We start from the raw sequence: 23,034 nt of genomic DNA, 5'->3' as shown, positions 1-23,034 counted from the left end.
ACTCCTAGCTCATGGACCACTTTGAGGAAACACCTTTTACATGGTGTGACTATGTATAAATGAAAAATATTGTTCTATGCATTGCAGAAATTAATCAATGATGCATTTCAGATGCAATTAGTGGCAGCCTAAGATGGAGTTCTATTAAAGTGCATGGAAAAAACAATTAAATGAATTGAATCATTGCAGAATATAATCAATTCCAGGGTACATTTCAATAGGAATTATATTCAGAATTTAAAATGCATTGTTCAATTTGGAAATGAAATGTGACATGAACAAAGCCAATGAATTACATCTTCAATTTTTTTTCTGTTCACAACACGAGACTCATCAACATCCATGTCTACATTTTCTGACCATAATGTCAACTACTCTGGTGCTAGCTGTCTAAAGAGATAGAATTTGTATCAGAGATGCAATCAATTATTTTAACATCTGCTTCACTGCCCTCACCCACTAACCAATTACGTAACTGCCAATGGTGATAACTAGTCCGGGCAAAATTCTTGGGGGTTCGCACTTTGATGAGATTTTCCACCAGACTCTCCTTTATTTGCCCAAGTGCAGTTTGGCTACTCAATCTGAAACGGAAAATGGCTTTTGAAATTTTTGTATTTTTTATTTACAATGGTTTCCATATCACCAATTTTATTAAATGGAAGTGGTTATACTGTAATGTTTTACTGACAAATTAAAAGACTCTACATCCAAAAAGTTATTACCTAAAAGACAAATCGAAAACCGCTACTAGTTAAATTCTTGCTGTAATACCCAACAACATAATCAGTAAATTACTTTCTGAAACACGGCAAGCTGAAGTTCAGCATTTCAACACCATACTTTGAAATTTATAACCTTTTCAGCTGATGCTGTAGTCTGAATATGTGGGTGACACGTCTCCATCTAAAGCAAGATACGTAGTTGATACCGAAACAAAAAGCTTTTTCAGCCACTACACTGGTATCCACTGAAATGAGCCAGATTGGGGGGCGTTTTGGTGATTTGTATTAAAACTCAATCCACAAGTGGAACTTCTCATTACAGAATAATCCGAAGAACAGAAAAGAGAAGTCGGCTCCAGGCTCTTCAAGCTTGGTCCACCAGTCATTATTATGCTTAATCTTATGCCTCAACTACACCTTTCCGTGCTCCCCGCATCTCTTAGTATTCAAAAATCTGTTGATTTCTGTCTTGAATATATCTAATGGCTTGGCTCCTTTGGCTCTCTGGGGTATAGAATTCCAAAGATTCGCAATCATTTGAATGAGGAATTTTCCCCTCGTCACAGGCGTAAACGGCTAACCCTTATTCTGAGATTGTGACCGCTAGATCTAGACTTCACAGCCAGGGGAAACATGCTCCCAACCTACCATCGACCCTGTCAAGCCCCTTAAGAATTTTCTGTGTTCAATGAAACCAATGCTCATTCTCCTAAATACTAGTATATACGCCCACTCCTCGTGGAACAATCCTCCCATCCCAGAATTCAATCTTCTAAACATTCGTTGCGCTCCCTCTCGGGCAGGTATATATTTTCTGAGATAAGCAGGCCAAAAACTTACACTGTACTCCAGGTGTGGTCCCACTGAGGTACTATCTAATTAAAATACAACGTTTTCCCTCTTATGCATCTTTGCAATAAAGGCTAACATGCCATTTGTTTTCCCAATTGCTTGTTGTACCTGCGTGTTAACTTTGTCATTTGCGCACAAGGACATCCATCTCTCCCTAAGTATTAAAAACAAAAAAACTGCGGATGCTGGAAATCCAAAACAAAAACAGAATTACCTGGAAAAACTCAGCAGGTCTGGCAAAGTATTGTTTGTTTCTATTTTCCCTACTAAAATGGATAACTTTGCATTTCTCCACATTATATTCCATCTACTACCTTCTTACCCACTCAGTTAATCTGTTGATATTCCTTAGCAACTTCTTTGTCTTGTCACAGCCTAATTTCTAAACTAGCTTTGTATCATCAAAAGTAGACTGGATAATGAAAAAAAAAAATAAACTAAATCAGTCAATTGACAATCAGAAGCAATAACAGTAAGGAAAATTTGTAATTATTTTAAAATGTTTGGGGAATCTGTAATTCTTTTTTTAAAAATGAAAAGGGCTTTTACAAGTTGTTATCAATTGTAAAGGGATCAATTATAATTTTGGGTTAAGAGACGCTGGCCTGTGTGACCTAGTGACCCTTGACCTGGAAGCAGTACCAACAGGAAGGAAATGAAAAGTACATGAGGCAGACAGACAAGAACAGAGACACAAAGAGGAAACAGAAGAGCTGGTTGCTGCCTGTGGAGAATTGGCCAAGTCCTTGAAGGAAAGGGATTGGATTTCTGCTTCGAAGGATTGTGTGGCTGAAACTGGGACTATACAGGCAGGGTGGGCTGCATACTAATGCCTTGAGATAGTCTTTGTTGTATCTGCTATTCCATGTGCAATTTATAGTTCATACTGACCATGATTTGCCTGTTAATTCAAGTTTAATTTAAGTTGATTCTGATTTGTGTTAAAATAAACGTTACAAGAAGTGAAATCTTGTTGGTACTTTTTTCATGTGGGAAGTCATTGAGTAAATTTGGGTATTTTGGTTTATGACTCCCACAACGATCATAACATCAGGAAATTAATACTGTTACCAAAGTATAGTGTTTGGATGGCTCTGGCAATAGACAGTTCTTGAATTAGCATGTGCAGAAGCAATTCCAAATCCACACTAAGATAAAGTAGGCCATGTAAATGATGCTGTACAAAAAGTGTTGGTTACTGAAGAAGCAATTCCCAGGAACCCTAATTTTGTATAACCACGTGTGGCACTTTATCAGATGTTTTCTGAAAATCCAAACACACGACCATCCACTGGTTCCCCCTTAACCACCCTGCTAGTTACAACCTCAATTAACAGATCTGTCGAACATGACTTCCCTGCTACATATGTACAGAAACTGTTGCAAACTGTTTTTACGTCTCTTGCTATTTTCTGTCAATTTCTTGATCATCCTTTGCTCAATTCTAAAACCTTGCAGTCCTCAGGCTTATTACTCATTTTTGTGAGGTGAGAGCTTTTGGCTTTAATCTAACACCATCTTTAACACAGCTGGACCACTTATCCCGTGGGGTTTTGAATTCCCTAAGGGAATCTATATTTGCTGCAAATTAAAAATTATTTCCTTAAATGGTTCGTCATTGTTCACCTTCACTATCTTCTGTTCCCCAATTTACCTTAGCCAACTTGCCCCTCATACCGAAGTAGTTTGCTTTTTCAGATTTAAGAATTTAGTTTCAGATTTAACTAAATCACTCTCAAAATCAATATAAAATTCTATCATATTCCAGTCACTCTTCCCTAGAGGCTTCTTTACAACAAGGTTGTTAATTAACTCCATCTCATTGCACAATACCAGGTCTAAAATAGTCTGTTCCTCAGTTGGTTTCTCAACATATTAACCTAGAAAAATATCGAGTGCGTTTCATGAACTCATCTTTGACACTATTATTGCAAATTTGGCTTGCCTGGTCTATACAAAGACTAAAACACCACATGAATACTGTATTACCTTTGTTACATGCACCTCTAATTTCCTAATTTGCCTGACACTGCAGCTACTGTTAGGGAATCTATGTACTGCTCCTACCAGTGTTTTCCTTCCCTTGTTGTTTGTTATCTCCACCCACACGGACTCTCCATCTTGATTTTATGAGCCAAGATCCTTTCCCTCAAGTGCCTTTTATCCCATTCTTTAATCAAGAAAATCTCCCATCGTTACTCGGTCTGACTATTTGTGACTCCAGACCCACAACAATGGTTGACTGTTAGCTCTTCTCTGAAAGGCCCAGCAAGCCATTTTTATGGTGGTGGGCAGGGTGCTGGTCAAACAGGCGGGCTTTGTCCTGGATGGTGTCCAGCTTCTTGAGTGTTGTTGAAGCTGGACTCATTGAGGCAGGTGGAGAGCGTTCAACCACTCTCCCGATTTGTGCTCTGTAGATGAGTGGAAAGGCTCTGGTGAGTCAGGATTTGCGTTACTCGCTGCAGGATTCCCAGGTTCTGATCTGCTCTTGTTGCCACGGTATTTAGATGGCTGGTCCAGTTCAGTTTCTGGTCAACGGTGACCTCCAGGATGTTGATAGTGGTGGATTCAGTGATGGTACTGCCAGTAAACATCAAGGGCAGTCCGTGCTCACACGCAGCAAGAACTAGGCAACATTCAGACTTAGGCTGATGTGTGGCGCAAATGATACTTGCCACTTAAGTACTGGATCATGACTATCTCTAACAAGACAGAATTTAACTGCCTCCCTGTAGTATTGAATGACATTATTATTGCTGAGTCCTCTGCCAATGGTTACCAATGACCAGAAGCTTAACTGGATGAACAACATTAATACTGCAGGTTTAAGATCAGGTCACAGACTATATATTCTGTGGCAAGTAACTCATCTCCTGACCCTCCCAAGCCTTTCCACCATTTACAAGGCAAAGGCCAGGAGTGTGATGGAATACTCAGCACTTGCCTGGTTGAGCGCACCTCCAACAATGCTCAAGAAGCTCTACACTACCCAGGAAAAAGCAGGTCATTTGACTGGCACGCATCCACCACCTCAAACATTCACTCCCTCCATCACTGTTGTACTGTGGCTACTGTGTGTGCTATCTACATTACAAGATGCACTGCAGCAACTGGCCAAGGCTCCTTTGACAGCACCTTCCAATGAAGCAACCTTTACCATCTAAAAGTACATGGGCAGCAACGTTTGGAACACTAAAATGCAAGCTTCTCTCAAAGTCATGCAACATCCAGACTTGGAAATATACTGCCGTTTCTTCTTCGTCACTGGGTCAAAATCTTGGATTTTCCTATCAAATAGTTTTGTGAGTGTACCAATACCAAATCAAGGCAGCCGCTCACCTCTACGTTCTTAAGGACAATTAGGAATAGGCAATAAATTTTGGCCTTGCCAGCAATGCCCACATTCCATAAACAATGGCAAAGTCTGACAGCCTCATTACATTTGCAAAGAAGTGAAGGATAAAGAAGGGAGAAGAAAGACAATATTCCATTTTAAAAAAAAAGTAAAGGTAATTTAATTACTTTAACTTGGGTTCACGTCCTTCACTTGTATACTGCCAGCAGAGTAAGCCAATCAGATCTTGGACTCTGGCATTTGCCATTGTTATCACAGTCATTGGCTGCATCTTGTCTTGGCTTGTTTGCATGGGGAGGTAGACATCAATATTTTTGGTTGCTGTGGTACCTATGTGGCCCTGTGGGAGAAAAACAAAAAAAGAAAATCAAGCTGTCTTAAACAGAAAACCTCGTTTGAGTGTAATTTGTACATTCATGTACATTTGCAGAAAAAGCAACACAATACCATACATGGGACATAAATAATGGAACACATGAATGCTATGGTTATGCAGTACTTCTTTGCTTTGCATTGCAAAGATGTACGCTTCTTCAAATTTATAACCAGAATACTTCTTAATAATGTCAAATATTAATTTACAGCAATCAAAATTAATTTGCTTAGATCCTCAAAAATACAAATGCAGGGCAAGGAAAATCAGATTTGTCGATCAGTAGTCCACTGAGCACTGACAGCAGCACCATTACTAACATGCCTTTGGAACCTAAAAAAAAAGCAGCAAATGTTATTTATGTGAACAATCTTCCAACCAAATTGCACAACTTCAGGATCACATTTGAGTGCATCTTATCTACTTAATTTTGTCATTAACTAGGTAGGTGTTGCAATAAAATATAATATATAAATAAAAAAAGAGAAAGAAAGTCAATCATTGCCAACATAGAAAACCTTTCCCACCAACACAAAATACGTTTTAATTGACTTCAGAGCGTAGATTTTCCAATCAGCGTTATTTTAATACTGGCAGGAACCCATTTAAAATAAATGCTCTGCTCAACAAAGCATGCAAATGGGATACTGCCAGCAGTAAAATAATGTTGATCGGAAAATCTAGGTTCAGAAGTCACACTGCAAAGAAGCATTAAAAAGGGCATTCTGACCTAGAATTGAAATAAGAATTTACATATGAACAATCAGCTGCTAACTGATTTAACAAGACAAACCAGTCGCACCCAATGGTCTAAAAGGGTCAAGCTTAAGGTACGCAAAGCTGCAATACATCAGCAAAGTGGTATATTTTGTACTGTACTGCTCTTGTGCCCATAAAACAGTTCATCCAGCCCGACCATTATACATAAGGTATCAGTGCTATTTGTGGGACTCAAAAATTATCATGGTCATATCAGTTTTATAAGGTCCTAAAGGCTCATATAAAATCACACTGCATCAAAGGTTATTCGGTCCATCAAGTCTATGCTGATTCTTTGGTAGTGCTATTCAATTAATTCCACTCCTCTGTTCTTTCCCCACCCTGTAAATGTTTTCTCTTCAAGTATTTATTCAACTTTCTTTTGAATACTACCACAGCTTAAATAAGTGTAGAAATCAAAACATTTTCAACATTGCAGAGATTTCTCAACTTTTTCAAGCACATTTGTTCAGAGAAGCCACATCTACTTGTCACAGCTAACATTAAGCAATATTTTAAATAAATCTGAAGTACGAAATGGAAGGATGTCTTTACTCAGCCATAACATCTACACACTGGTGGACACATGCTGCTGTTGCCTCAGACATAATTTGATGACCGACTAAATTAGATATGACATCTTTTAAGCTATACAGCATAAGACTATTAATATTTTAAAATTAACCCTGGCGTGATCTATACATTCCTAGGAGCAAAAAAATCCACGCCGTAATTACTCTTGAAACCTTAATGCTTCAGTATCGTTCCACTATGTAAATCTAATAAAATTAGATCTTTTTCTATGATGGATGGATCACATGGTCATCATTCATTCTTGGGCCATTCCAATGAGCCACTTCCAGTTATACTGGAAGTCACTGATAGCTTTATTTTGGGAAGTGATTGCATACCAGGTAAGTACCTTGGTGATGAGTGAAATATTTTCTACTTTTGTCCACTGGTGGTAGCTACCACACAAATCAAATACAAAATAAAACCCTTGCCACTGAGTCCCATCAAGCTGCCTTAACGCAGCTCAAACGAGCATCCTCAACAAATTCTCTCAATGGTCATTTCGATCCATGTTTTGCGTGATGCTGCTAATTTGCTGATCTGAGCTACATTATTAAGAGGTGTTGCGTTTTAAAATCATGCCTGATGAGACCACTCATGAACCCTTTAAGCCAATGGAGAGAGTACTTTCATTCCATTAGCCTAGGCTGGATTCCAATCTAGTTCCTAGAGGTCCATGGACCCACTGCAATATATGGCACCCAAGGACACACTAATTTCAATAAATTTCAACTTTTTAAAAAAGGAATATTCTATAATGGCCATTTTGTAGACTATAATTCATTGAAAAATAGTCCTGCTCATATATAGCAATCAACATACTGCTAAAAGATGCCACACATTTTTATTCAAATGTTATACTTTGTTGATTTATTCAAATGCACTTTTTTGCAAAGATTGAGGGGGAAAAAATTGCAAGATAAAATAATCTGAATAATGTTCACAAACAAATTATTGCAAAATGATTAATCTCGAGTTACCATCATTCATCAGATGCAGTAAATAGCCTTGTTTTTGTACACGGCATCATATCCTATCCAAGCAATATGACGATGAGAAGGAACAATAATAGGTTCGAGATTCAAAAAATGAGCATTCATCCACACCGAGTAGATAAAACCCCTGCGCTCAGAAGATCTGTTCCACATAAATAATTCAGTTACGTGATCTATTCCATTAATGCCATATTCCATACTGATAACACAACATCATCGCCAAGTAATTCCAGTGGTGTTCAAATGCAATTTTTAAGACTTCTATCTCTTTAAATCATTTTCCAGAAAAATCAATACGCTTTAAATGTTAAAATAGGATTTTTATCACTATAAGAATGAATTACACATTCCAAACTCTATTAATCCTTAGAGTACAGGGTGTCCCTCAAAGACTTAAATATCGATGTAAAGATTTAATCAAATACCATTGGAGAAACATATTCTTCAATCCATTATCAGATGATGTATCACTAGATAAAGGTTGCAGTACAGTCATTAATACTCTTGTAAATTACTAAAAAGAACATAAAGTATTTCATAACATTCAATAGTTGAGAGCCATTTAAAAAGGCTATTAAAAGGCACCAAAAATTACATTTATGATACAGTTGATTTTAAAATTGTAGTAGTTCCATTAAATTGATTCCCATGAAAGGGCAGGAATCTGAATTATTTTAAAAGACTAACTTACTTGTTTATAATAAGGAAATATTCCTGTTTGGCCTAAGCTTTAATGCTTTGAAAAACTTATTACGCACTTCAGAAACACTTCAACTTATTCCTTCCTGGGACCTCAAAGCGTGAGCACCTACCAACCCCAGACATCAATTAATCACTGCTTCCCGATTTTTTATCGTGTTTTTAAAACATATATATATATATATATATATATAGGTTTCTCAGCTACAAAAAAAAAATCAAGGTTACAATTATTTACTGATCACTTTTCTACAAATCTCAGAAAAAAAGTTCTTAGGTGTTGCATTGGCCTATTCCATTCTTAAATAGTATTGAATAAAAGCACTAGATTTAATCATGGGAAAACAAGAGTTAACCCTAATCATGGGTGAAATTGAATCAAGCATTGAAAGGTTGTTGGCAAAGTAGTCAGCTGTACAGTTTAAAATAAGTGAACCAGTAACTCATTTGTCCAGCAAAAGGACAACTTACTTAAGAATTTTTTTTTAAACTTCTTTACAAATATTGACAAACATTTAAGTCATCCCAGTTGTAGCCAGTGTGTCACCTGTAATGGTTTCTCTTCCTGGTACTACATTAACTCTGGTGTCACCCAACGATCTACCCTTGGCACCATCCTTTTTCTTATCTACATGCTGTCTTCCCAACATGATCCAAAAACACAACTTCAGTTTCCACATGCAGACTGGCAATACTTAGCTCGACCTCAGTGTCACGTCTCTTCGTCCCTCCACCATCTCTAAATTGCGAGGCTGCTTGTCCTACATCCAGGACTGGACGAACACAAAATTTCTTCCAACTAAATACTGGGAAGATCGAAACCATTATCTTTGGTCCTGCCACAAAATAGCCACTGAATTCATTCCTCCCTGTGGCAATTGTTTCAGCTGAACCAAACTGTTCACAACCTTGGTGTCAGTTTGACCCCAAGATGAGCTTCTGACCACATATGTGCACTTCACCAAGGCGGCTTATTTCCACCTCTGTAATAAAGGCCGTCTCCACCTCTGCCTCAGGTCATCTGCAGCTGAAACCCTCATCCATGCCTTTGTTGCCACTGGACTTGACTATTATAATACACTTCTTGCTGCCCTCCTAACTTTGACCCTCTGTAACCTCTGCTGCCTGTGTCCTAACTTGCACCAAGTCCCACTTAACAATCACCCCTGTTCTTGCTGACCTGTAATAGATCCCACTTTAGCAACACCGAGATTATAAAATTCTCATCCTTGTTTCCAAATCTTTTCATAGCCTTGCCCCTCCCCATCTCTGCAATCTCTGACAGTCCTATCAGGAATCAAACTGTTCTATAGTTTTTTGCCCCGCTCTGTAATTTGTTTGCAAATTTGTTCCTCTAAAGCTTTCATACTAGCTGGAGGCCTATAAAGTAAATCCAGTAGTGCAATGGTACCTCTATTGTTTTTTAGCTCATACCAAACAGATTCTGTCCTTGACCCTGAACAGGGAGTGGAACAATTTGTCGAAGGACACTTGAAGTTCTGACCTGGAGTGATAGGGAGAAGTGAACCTTTGCTGGAGAGCTGGGAGCAATTGTGGGGCTATTCCTGTAATGCTACCAGAAGCATAGCATTGTGAAAAAGCGTTTAAGATGTGTTTTGGTTGTGTTATTTAGTGACTGCAAAATTTACCTTGGTCTTTAGTTTGATGTATTAGTTGCCTGTTAATTAATGTTTGAACAAGCTCATTGTTTGATTTTAGCTTGTTTGTTACAGTAAAAGTCTTTAAAAGTGAAATCTTGTCCACTGATTTTTTTTTGGTCATTTGGAAAAGTCATCTCTTTCAAAAAGATATCGGTCTCCAGGGGATCATAACAGAGTTAAAGGGTAGTCAAAGAATGAGTGGAGGGCACCTTCTACCTGAGGGTGAGAAAATGGTGGGGACAACTGCATCAGTTTTTAAAGATGAAAGTGAAAAATGAAGCTATTGAGTAGAGTAGAGGAGAACCACCACTGGAGATAAATAATACTGTCCTGTTAGGAACAATGTATAACTAAGTTTAATTTACATTTATACTTGTGTGTTAAGAAAGGTGGAACATGGTTTCAGTTTCATTTAGTTTTTTGTGAACTTGATACTGGGAAGTCTGGAGGGCCTCCTAGTAAAAAGGTCAAGTTTCCTGGATTTGCTTGCATTTTTAATGAGATTTTACAATCCTTGAATTGAAGAGATGGGTTACAAAGGGGTTATTAGTTTGGTGATTTTGGGTAAAAATACAAAGTAGAAAAAACTGTGCTGTCACCTAGTGATGGGAGTGCAGTTTTGGTTGTCAGGGAGAGATACCAACTGGGGAAAAAGCACCTAGTGAATGCTCAGAAATGTGCTGGAAGAAAACCATTTGCAACTGGGCCAGCACTAGCCAGGAGCCTTGGTGTTCAGAGAGTGGTAAGTCTTCACTGGGGTTTTGTGTTTCTAAGAGTATCTCTGGGATAAAAGGAATGGCGTGAGGTTGAATCATTTTCCTGCATTTGTATTGAGATGTTTCCAACCTTTTTGTCTGGTGTAATATAGTCCATTTCTTTTCCTTGTTTAATAAATGCTTTATTCTTTATGTTAAAAGTTCATCAGTAAAATCCTGTGAATTTGTTCAGTAACTTTTCTCTACGGTTTCTAAAGAAAACAAAGTTAGGATCTGCCAAGCCAAGTTTCCCCCTGGGATCTGACATGTCCAGTATTATCAGATGGGGTCATAACAGTACTTAAAATAAGTTTACTGGATTATAAACATAAATCAACTGACTCAGAAAGCAGGCTACACTTTATATTTATATAGTCCCTTTAACTTAGCAAAATGCTCCATGGTGGGAAAAAAGACATGGATTACGGTTTCAATGACAGTATACTGGAGGGGGCTGGGGAAGATATAGCAGAAGCACTAACCATTACTTTCCTAAAACTATCTTTGATGTCAATGCTGAAGCGCATGGCAAATATTGCTCCTCTACTCAAAGAATGTAGGGAAACATATGAGTAACCCAGAAAATTACAAGCTAAATAATCGTTTGTTTCTAAACTTCTAGCACTGAATTTTCAGGTCCTGCTGGGGGCTGGGAACAAAATTACTGCTGTCAACCCATGTGCCCATATCCTGACACCAGAAACCAGGGCAGGGGGAGGGTGACGTCAAGTTCCACCTCAATTAACCACCTTAGTGGGCTCTTTAATTGTGCCAGATCAGAGCTTGTTAAGAGGCATATTCTGATTTTGACAGGGCCACATGCACCATCTGGACAAGGCCAGGTGAAAGGAGGTAGATACACAGTGCAGGGCAAGTTATGGCCAGCCCAGGGAATTAGGTGGGCCCCATGAAAGGACGAATAGCACAAAGGGGGATTCAGCCTTTGGTACATTAGGTACCATCAGGTGGAAAAGCTTAGAAGAATTCTTGCATTTGAAATATTATAAGGACATGGGATGCTTTATTATCAATGGCTAAGGCAGACACAATGCTATAATTTAAAAGGGAACTGGATAAGTATTTGAAAAGAAAGTTAAGAAGAAATTAGAGAAAGGAAGGGAAATTAGGTTTGAACAGAGCCGCAGTTGAAGAGTTAGCACAAGTACAATAGGTTAAATATGTGTACAGTCAAGTACAGAAAGCTTAAGAGAATATTGAAAATGCATTTTAAGTTCTCAAAATTGCATCTGTATGCTGTGATGTATTGAAACATTGCAAGAGCCTTAACTAACGTGGTAAACACCTGTGGCATATGACAGTTCTGATAAACAACATTCCTGTTATTTTAAAGCCCATGAGCAAATGTTTCCTTGGAAAAAAACTTGATGTAATAAGTCTGATATTTAATAAACATCTTTTACATTGTATAAAACTGGCTGCTTCTCACTTGTTCACGCTCAAATCCTCATTGAAACACTACGATCAAATTGAAAGATGGGATCAAGAAGCAGACAAGAATTAATGTAGGCTGCAGTATGAATAGTAACAGCAGGGTTAATTGGCAAACATGCCAAGATTGATTTGTGGAAATAGCTCAACTGACCATTTTAAATAAAGTGGAGCTGTTTTACTGAACTTATTACAAACGAACATATGAATTAGGAGCAGGCCTCTCAAGCCTGCTCCACCGTTCAATAACCTCAACTTTTAACTTCAATTCCACATTCTCTACTACTCCTGATAAACCTTTCAGCCCCTTACTTATCAAGAGTCTATCTACCTCTGTCTTAAAGATATTGAACGACTCTGCCTCAACCCACCTTTTGAGGAAGGGAATCCCAAAGTCTCTCAGCCCTCAAAAAAATGTTTTCCTTATCACTGTCTTAAATGAGTGACCTCTTATTTTTAAACAGCAAACCTTAGTTCTAGATTCTTCCACAAAGGGAAACGTCCTTTAGACATTAACCCTGTCAAGTCCCCTCAGGATCTTATATGTTTCAATCAAGTCGCCTCTTACTCTTCTAAACTCCAGTGGATACAAGCCAAGCCTGTCCAGACTTGCCTCATAAGACAACCTGCCCATTCCAGGTATTAGTCTAGTAAGCCTTCTCTGAACTGCCTCCAAAGCATTTACATCTTTCCTTAAATAAAGAGACCAATGCTGTACACAGTACTCTAGATGTGTCCTCACCAATGCCCTGTATAGGTGAAGCATAACCTCCCCACTCTTGTATTCAATTACCCTTGCAACAAACATTCTATTAGCTTTACTAATTACTTGCTGTATCTGCATTCTAACCTTTTGTGAGTCATGCACTAGGACACCCAGATCCCTCTGCATCTCAGAGCTCTGCAATCTCTCACCATTTAGATATTATGCTTTTTTATTCATCCCACCAAAATGGACCTCAGATTTTCCCATATTATACTCCATTTGCCAGATCTTTGTCTACCCACAACTTATCTATATCCTTTTGTAGCCTCCTTATGCCTTCTTCATTACTAACTTTCTTATCTATCCTCGTGTCATCAGCGAATTTAGCAACCATACCATTGGTCCCTTCATCCAAATCATTTATATAAATTGTAAGGAGTTGCGGTCCCAGCACTGATCCCTGTGACTATTATGACTGATGCAATTGGTAAAGCGGAGTTACTTAAAAATCCCAGAGGGAAACTTTAAACAACTGTCATAACTTATAAGTTTAAGTGTTATGTTTGAGATATGATGTTAAATTCAGGAATCAGACTATCAGTTCTGGAGGCTTTACATTAAACTAATTGAAACATTTTATTAATTTACACAGGTTAAAACATATACACATGGCTACAAATTACTATCATAGCTTTCAACAAATTCCCAAACTAATCTCCATTAAAGCAACAGCAGCCCATAGACTTAACCAAACACCAGGCAAAGCATTTTCACCTTACAAATTCAAATTGAGGTTCTTTTCACTGTGGAGCCAGTTGGAGGGTTGCAGCTGCCTTTTGATCTCACATTGCCTCTGCTCTGCACACCCGAAAACTACTGAAGTTATACTTACCACCACTGATTGAATTCAAATTCTCATTGTCTCACAAGTCTCTTTAAACTTTACCTTTTAACAATGAAACCGCATTCACCTTACCAATTTTATTAGTAATATAAGCATATGGCTTGGTATCTGCTAGATAGGCATCAAGTTTTCACCCGGCTTCTTGAATGCTCTATTTAAAAAATGCATATGCATGCTATCTCTCTTCCATGTCAAAAGTAGTACCATCAAAGCACCCAGACTAGCTTGGCTTTAATCCTATTAAGACACCCCCACAGACAAACCTCTACTTTAAAAGAAAAATATTTTCCAAAATATTAAATACATTAATAGCTTCATGACAGTGGCACACCACTCATCACATGCTGCCAACCAGAAAATGATCCATTATGCATACTCTGTTTCTTGCTAGCCAATCTTCTATCCATGTCAATATGTTACCCCCTACACCATGAGCTTTTATTTTCTGCAATAGCCTTTGATGTGGCACCTTATCAAATGCCTTCTGAAAATCTAAGTACCGTATATACACTGGTTCCCCCTTATCCACAGCACCTGTTACTTCTTCAAAGAATGCCAATAAATTGGTTAAACATGATTTCCCTTTCACAGAACCATGCTGACGCTGTCTGATTACCTTGAATTTATCCAAGGTACCCAAGACCCTGTTATAAAATCTTTAACAACAGCTTAAGGTTTTCTCTCCAATAGATGTTAAGCTAACTGCCCTGGAGTTTCCTGCTTTCTGTCGTCTCTCTTTCTGAATAAAGGAGTTACATCAGCTATTTTCCAATCTAATGGAACTTTCCAGAATCTAAGGAATTTTGGAAAATTAAAACCAATGCATCAACTATGTCATTAGCCACTTCTTTCAAGGCCCTAGGATGAAATCTATCCGGACCCATGGACTTGTCAAACTGCAGTTCCAACAATTTGCTTAGTATCACTTTCTGGTGATAGTAATTTTTTTGAGTTCCTCTTTCTCTTCCAATTCCTGATTCACAGCTATTTCTGGGATGTTACTTGCATCCTCCACAGTGAAGATCAATGCGAAATACCAATTCATCTGCCATCCCCTTATTTTCCATTATAAGCTCCCCGGACTCACTTTCTATAAGACCTAGGCTCACTTTGTTAACTCTTTTCTTCTTTACTACCCCATAGAAACCAAGACCATCAGTCTTTATATTTCTAGCTAGCTTTCTTTCATACTCTAATTATTCCTTACTTATTAATATTTTTGACATTCTTTGCTGCTTTTCATATTCTGTCCAATCTTCTGGCCTGCCACTCATCATTATATAATTATATGCTTTTTCTTTAAGTGCGATATTATCTTTAACTTTTTTAGTTAACCATGGATGATGAGTACCCCCCATCCTTGGAATTTTGCATTCTTGTTGGAACGTATCTATTCTGTGTATTCTGAAATATCCCCTTAAATGTCTATCACTGCATCTCTATTGTCTGCCCCTTAACCTAAATTGTGTGCTCACTTTAACTAGCTCTGCTTTCATGCCCTCATACTTGCCCTTATTTAAGTTTAAAATACTAGTCTTAGACCCAGTCTTCTCTCCCTCAAGCTGAATGTAAAATTCAATCATATTATGGTCTCTGCTACCTAGGGGCGCCTTCATTACGAGGTCATTAATTAATCTTATCGTTGCACAATGCCAAGTCTAGTATAACCTGCTCCCTTGTTGGCTCCACAACATGCTGACCTAAAAAATTATTCTGAAAACATTCTATGAATTTGTCCTCTAAGCTTCCTTTGCCCATCTATTTTTTTCAGTCTATATGTAGATTAAAACCCCCCCATGATGATCGCCATAACTTTCTGACAAGTTCCCATTATTTCTTCTTTGATATCCTGTCCTACCATGTAACTACGGTTAGGGGCCTGTACAGCCCTCCCACAAGTGACTTCTTGCCTTTATCATTCCTCATCTTTACCCAAACCGCTTTTATAACCTGGTTGCCTGAGCTTAGGTCTGGCCTCCATCCCTATTGTGCTAATGTTGTCTTTAATTAACAGATCCACCCCTCCAACTTTTCCTTACATTCTATCCTTCCTAAATGTCACATACCCGTCAATATTCAGATGTCAGTCTATGCCATTTCCTGGGACAAAGTGCCCAGGTACTTCTCCCTCTCCCTTATTTTGCAGTGTCTGCAGTTCAGCTTCCAGGTTGATAATCCTCATCCCGAATTCCTCTAGCTACTTACACTTTCTGCAGACGCGTTTGTCTTGGATAGCCTTGATGTCCAAACCTCCCACACTCCACAGCTGCTACTGGTGTTAGTGAGACTCATGCCCAATTTTAGTGTTGTAACAACAATGTTAAAAAGACAACCTATAATCATCAACATGCAAAATGTTAAATTGATCATCCTGAACTCCCAACTCAATGTTAAAGCTTTAGATATGACTGGTTTTAGAGATCACAAAGAATGTATTTCTGTAACTCTTTCGAGTACAAACCCGTTTCCATCTGTTTCAGATGAAGTTACATAGTTTTGCTATTGTGAGATTTGAACTCTTGATCTTGGGGTTACAAACCCAGTACCATAACCACTTGGCTATTTAGGCCCAGCCCAATGTATTTCTGTAGGAATGCAACGTAAGAGAATACACTAATTGGTATTTATAGGCAAGGCTATCTGCACTCTGCACGACCATCAGCCAATGCAGGAGATCTTGATTGTTTTTAATACAGGTGCATATTTATTTATTTGGTTAAAGTTGATGCGCACACACAGAAAACAGACAACTTGCATTTACACAGCGTCTTTAACATAGCAATACTTCCCAAGGTGCTTAACAGGAGTGATTATCAAACAAAATTAGACACCAGTTCACAGGAAGAGATAGCAGGGCAACCAGTATGATGCAGTGATATGAAATTATTTTTGCTATTTTGGTACAAAATGTTTACATAAGTATGGCAAAATTAAATCCCATGTAAGCAGTTGGTTCAGGTTTTTTCAGATGATTGAAATATTGGCCATCATGCAGGGATGCAAGAATCTCTTAAGCAGCAAAAATAAAACTATGTTTCTTCAAAAAAAAAAATGGGACTGCTAAACTTCCACAAGCCTCACACAACTTTCCTTACCAAAACACTATTTGCATACAACATGCATGTACAATTTCACAGATACATCGAGGTTGTGTCATTTCTTTGAATACTCTGGACCAAGTTCTGAAACAGCAACATAGACATTTTTGAGAAGTTCATTATTCATTAAATAGTAAACAAGTTTTGAACCAATTCTTGCTCTAGCTTTTAGCTGCTTACTTAGTATCAGACCTAAAACTGATGCAAGAACTCAGCAGTTCTTATCATTAATCTTGCAACAAATTTGAGATCAGGCATTTCAAAAGCCAGTTACCATTATCAGACTCGTCCTTTGCACTCTATTCCTACTTCTTATCAATAACTTCCTTCTCTCCCATCCACCCTTCTGACGATACCACTTTAAATTCAAATTCCTTTGGACTGAACACCCTCAATGTTTGCAACCTCCAGTCACCTCAGTTCAACAGCTGAATCGATACATCTTGATTGCCTCCAAATAGGACATTGCAAAACTTGTTTCCTCTCTGAGGGGCTAGCACTTCTCAACTTTGATGGCTCCATGCCTTTGCAACCTCTCCATTTCTAAAGAAACATGATTTCCTGTCAAAAACATATCGCCCCCTCAAAAAGTCTTCTCCTTCTAAAATTCACCCCAACAGCTGCTACACTTCTACAAAGGCCACATTTTTCAAACACGATATTTTTCCCATTTCTGAGCAGATTATTCTAGCACCTCCTCAATGATCCTGCATGAAAGGACCCTCTTTCTCACCTCTCTCTGCCAATCTTTCCAGTTTCCACTTTAACAACTTACTTTGGTTAGCACTCTTTAGGACTTTCTTTTATTGCTCATTCCAAGATATGAGTATAGCATGTTCCATTCTCTTCTTCCCACTTAAATCCCCATTGTGCTGAAATTATGGTTAATCCTGCACTATTCCTATTCAAACATTTTTTAAAAAATCTGGACATCAAATGTATGGAATTCCCTACTTCTCTCGACATCCCCTGACTCCCGCTGTTTTTAGAGTTTTAAAAACCAAACTTGGCACACCTAATCAATATGCTGGGATTTACCTTGTCTCTTTTTTCCAACTTTCCAGTCCTGCACTCGTTGGCCCTTCACATTAATTTCTCCACTTTTTAAAAAAAAAATTGCAAGATGTTATGGCACTGCGGATGGTAAATGCTGAGTTGTTCAACTCGCAAAGGGAAACTTGAAACAATTGCCACAACTTATTTGCAATTTTTATGAATTTCGAGATGCATCTGCCTGGCTAGAATCTGTCTATCTTGAGATGTTGCTAGAATTACAAGGGGCTGTGCAGGGAAGGAAAGGGATTAATAGGTGAGGGATAAATAAAATTTTTGATAAAAATGAAAATACATTTGGGAGTCTCAAGTTAAAGTTGAGTTGCACCAGGAAGAAATCCTTTTATTTTCTTTGCAAGCACAGATCACACCTTATCCAGAATTATCTAAGTGACTACCTTTAGAGGCAAGTAGGTTATAGACACAGCAAGCTTTGGAACTCATGGTTCTATTAAATGATTTGCTGTGCTATTTTAAAAAATAAAATTTTTTGCAACTGTCATCTCCCTAAGCGGTGGGAGGTTGTCACTTAGTTGTGGCAGATTTACTCATCATCAGCATCAACCCCTTCCAGTCAACACAGCAGTGGTGGAAACTGTAAATAATGTCATATTCTCAGGATCCCCTTGCTCTAACTTCCAAGATATAGCATGGCTGCAGGAAGACAAAAGAAAATTCCTTTGGTGTGTCTCAACAATGTCGCTCGACAACACCACCTTCATGCCATCTCCTGCCACTTCCAACCTCAGAAAATAGTTCTTAATTCACTGGTTTTATGATTTTCTACTTTTCACATCAAATATTTTCTCTTGGATTAAGACTAATGCGATGTGAATTTGTCCCTTATTATGGGATATATTTTTCCGTAGATGATAAAAAAATTAGCTTGATACCGCCTAGACTGATTTGCATTTGATTTTCACAGCCAGTGGAGATTTCCCTCCTGTGCGGCTCGGATTATTTGTAGTTGGGTTTCAATGGTCAAAGGAGCAAACCAAGCCTTAGCATCAGGTTTACACCCTTTCAAAATGTTGAAATCTATTATTTGGGGTGTAGTAACAGGACACTTAGGAAATCATACCATGATTTGGCAGAAATGGGTTTATGACAAAAAAAAAGTGTTTGACAAATATGTTAAAAGTTTCAGAGCTTGTAACGAGCAGGAGAGATAAGGGGGGAATCAGAAGATGTAGTGTCTTTGGAAGTTCAAAATGTATTCAAGAAAGTGCTACACAAAAGATTATTACATAAAATTATGGTTTATGGGATGGGGGCAATGGATTATAGCATGGACTGAGAATTGGTTAACAGACAGAAAATGGAGTAGGAATACATGGTGCATTGTCAGGTTGGCAGGCTGTATTTAGTAAAGGTACCACATGCAATGTTCCTCGAAGCTGCGTGGGAACCCTTCAAATTATGCCGCCTGTGCAACTGCGCAAAATATATTTTTTTAAGTGGCCATGCACTTAACATAAATCATCTGCACATTCAGAAAAAAAATTAGATGGAACATTGACCACAAGAATCAGTGCTTGGGCCTCAGGCACATCAAAACCCGGGTGATTTTACCTGACATTGGAATTTGCAAGATGAATGCTGTAATAGTCGGCAGAATCTGAGGCTTTGCTTACTTTGTTTTCCCATTCATGGGATGTGGGCATCGCTGGTTAGGCCAGCACTTATTGCTCAACCCTGATTACTCTTGAGAAGGTGGTGGTGAGCTGCAGTCCATGTGGTGTAGGTACACCCACAGTGCTGTTAGGGAGGGAGCTCCAGGATTCTGACCCAGCGACAGTGAAGGATCGGCGATATATTACTGACATTCCTGACACTGTACTGGGGTTAAATTGTAATACAAATGAGGCAAATGTGCTATTTCCCTCTTGCCAGATGACTGAAATTTGATGTAAACCATATTTACAATCTTTCGATAAGGTGACCAAGAATAACATATCCAAATGTGCTCACCATACAAAGTTAGGTGGGAAAGTAAGCTGTGAGGAGAACACAAAGGCTACTAAGGAATATAGACATGTTAAATGGGTGGGCAAAAGAGGTAGCAGATGGAATATAATGTGGAGGAATGCAAATTATCCAATATGGTAATAGGAAAATAACAGAATATTTTTAAATGGTGGGGGATGGTTTTCCTTGAAGATAAACCAAAGAAAGTTAACATGCAGGTACAGCAAGCAATTACAAAAACAAATGGCATGTCAGCCTTTATTACAAAGGCGTACAAGTGTAAAGAAGTCTTACTACAATTTTGGTCTCCTTACCAAAGGAAGGATATGCTTGCTTTAGAAGGAATTGAATGAAAGTTCACTAGATTAATTCCTGTGATTAAGAGATTGTACAATAAGGAAAGATTGAGTAGATTAGGCATACATTTATGAGAATGAGGTGTGATCTCATTGAAACATTTAATACTTGTTATAGGCTTGGCAGGGTAGATGCTAAAAGGCTGTTTCTTCCGACAGAGGCCTAGAACTAGGGGTAACAAGTCTCAGAATAAGGGGCAACCATTTAAGACAGAAATTTCTTCATTCAAAGGATTATGAAGCTTTGGAATTCTCTACCCGAGAGCTGTGGAAGCTAAATTGTTTAGTATATTCAGACAGAGATCGTTAGATTTTTGTACACTAAAGGGAATCAAAGATGTGAGGATAATGTGTAACGGTGGAGATGAAGATAAAGATCAGCATGATTGTGTTGAATGGTGGAGCCGCTGTTTCTTATATCCTCATAAAACCACAATCTTTTTTCTCTTTCTTCAACTGTTGCAAAAGACCAAGAGAAATAGCCCAGTTACTTGAAAGGACTGCTTCTGGGTGATTGAAACTCTCTTGGTGTCTTTATCTCCTGAAATCAAGCACTCAAACCCTGTGAAATACTCCAGTGTAGCTGTCTGAGCAGGTTTGCTTTAAATCCCATGAGTTATACATCTGTGAAATTATGATTAGAGCAATTTACTTTAGCAAGCAGTGCGTTAACCCTCTAGCACTTCTCAGTATTTCTTTTACAGTTAAATTTAGTGTGCTTTCACAATGTAAGCTCTTTCAACATCTCTGATTTTTAAAAAAAAATTAGGATACGCACAATTAATATTGAATACAAATTTAACAAAATAGTTACCTGGTGGTTTAATGGCTACAATTGTGGCTTTTTCCACCAGACTGTTATGGGGCTTCCTGTCACTCAAAAAGGTTTGCCACAGCTGAGAGAAGTTTTTGATTTCTAAGCAAAGCCACAAGGTGGTGCACATTGCTACTGGGGTGGGGTAAACAAAATCTGTCCATTTTGCCCCATAGCAGATAATTATGGATGAGATAGTCAGGAGGCAATCTACTCTGCTAAGGGTTATGCAAAAAAATCAAAATGGTGGGAGGGTGAGAAAGAGAGAACATCAACATATCTATTATAGAGGGAAAATCATATTTGGAGAGTTGAAAATGCTGTTAAATAAATAAGCTACATATCCCATCTAATGCAGGTTTAACAAAGTAAGCACTGAAAGCTTTCGTTTTTTTCAAAAATTTTCTTCCCAGTGCCATTTGAGGATGAATTTTTCAGCAAGTTTCTAACAGTGAATACAAGGAAATTATTGGTGATGGTGGTGGTGGGTGCAGGATGGACAGGGGGACTGAAACCTTTGTTGGGTAGTACTTCCCAAGTAAATTAAAAAATGATTCAAATGTTTGGCAAAAAGACTAAAATCAAGTTTTAAATAATTTCAGATCGTAAATATCTAGCAAGATCAGTTCTCAAAGAATTTAAACAAATACAACAGCTCTCAATTCTTGCAAGGAATACTAAAACATTATATTTCATCTTAGTTGTACAGTGTGTTTAGCATAAGCATTACACTGCACAGCACTACACTATTTTTCAATTAAAAGGTCCAGATGTTTATGAAGCTCCAGTAGGCACAGACACTTACTAGAAATGCTTTATCTGCATTGCAATAATCACTACAACATCAGTTCCCGGCTGTATTACCATATTCATGATTTTTCAACCTATTATTCCACCCCACCTCCTAACATACCAGTTAATTATACAGTATACTAAACAAACGATGTATTTTGATTGCTCTAGAGCATGTAGGTTTGATGAAGACTTAGTTGTCTTGTAACAAAAAATCTGAACAGTCTAAAATGCAAAATGAGAAGGCTGCCACTATAACGAACAATTTGCATATTTGAAAGGTTTCAGATATTTAAGGAATTTTCACTCAAGACGCTGCAAATGCAACATATTATAATAGTAAGCAACAATATGGATTTAGTTTATAGGTGGATTTAGTTCAGATAACGCTAAGGAAATATAAAGTGGAAATTCCAGGAAGTATTGAGAATTATAAAACAAAGATTTCACAAAATGCATATTTAAAAAGAAATCATGGTATCACATCTCTCTATAATTCCATCAATTACTCACATGGCAAACTAATAGGGATTTGTAAAATATGGGTTTCATAGCTCTGCAGTGGTGATTAATTAAATAAATAGCCACTGTTTCACAAATCATTCCCTTAATTAGTCTTAAAAAGACACATCACATACTCTAGCTTTAAAACCATCTGAAACTCACAGAAGGAAGTGAACGTTACCACGACAAATCTGTGCTGCTCCATAGCCATCGTCACTAGGCAGACACAGTTCCTTCTAATACCATGCAGCCCCGAGGCTCTCTCACAGTTTTCACAGGTGCTGTAATCAGCTGGAATTCAACTCCAGCTGCTCGGAGAAGATGTTCGATTTAATTATTCTCTGCTTTCCCAAAGGAAAAAGAGAAAATGAAGGGAACAAAAGAGCACAAGAACATAGCCTAAAATCAAAGACAGCCCGCAAATGTCCTTGACAAAGATTTTTGACAACAATGATGCCTAATGTATAGAATTAGGTTGAACTGCATAAAGAAAGATTTTACCCTGAAACTGTGCAGGAACATTCCCAGTAATTCCAATTACTTAGATGTAATGTGTTTCTGATATGATTTGAATAATTTTAGCTCAAAACTTGAGTGTGTTGGAAGGTCCATGCAGTGCAAGTTAACATAATAAAACTGAGTT

The 23,034-nt window shown here is 38.0% G+C and overlaps 1 protein-coding gene across 4 annotated transcripts in view; it reads right to left on the bottom strand.

Annotated features, from left to right (window-relative positions):
• Positions 1 to 23,034, bottom strand: part of mapkap1 (MAPK associated protein 1) — a 244,219-nt gene that overhangs the window by 131,264 nt on the left and 89,921 nt on the right. For all 4 annotated transcript variants that reach the window (XM_041194304.1, XM_041194305.1, XM_041194306.1 and 1 more), the window contains one exon: positions 5,100 to 5,272. In XM_041194304.1, coding sequence (XP_041050238.1) covers positions 5,100 to 5,272 — 173 coding nt within the window. The remainder of the gene's footprint in view (positions 1 to 5,099; positions 5,273 to 23,034) is intronic.

Source organism: Carcharodon carcharias, chromosome 8 (assembly GCF_017639515.1).
Source record: "Carcharodon carcharias isolate sCarCar2 chromosome 8, sCarCar2.pri, whole genome shotgun sequence".
NCBI classification, from domain to species: domain Eukaryota; kingdom Metazoa; phylum Chordata; class Chondrichthyes; order Lamniformes; family Lamnidae; genus Carcharodon; species Carcharodon carcharias.
The sequence above is the reverse complement of the archived record's forward strand: the minus strand, read 5'-3'. Positions and strand labels throughout refer to the sequence as shown.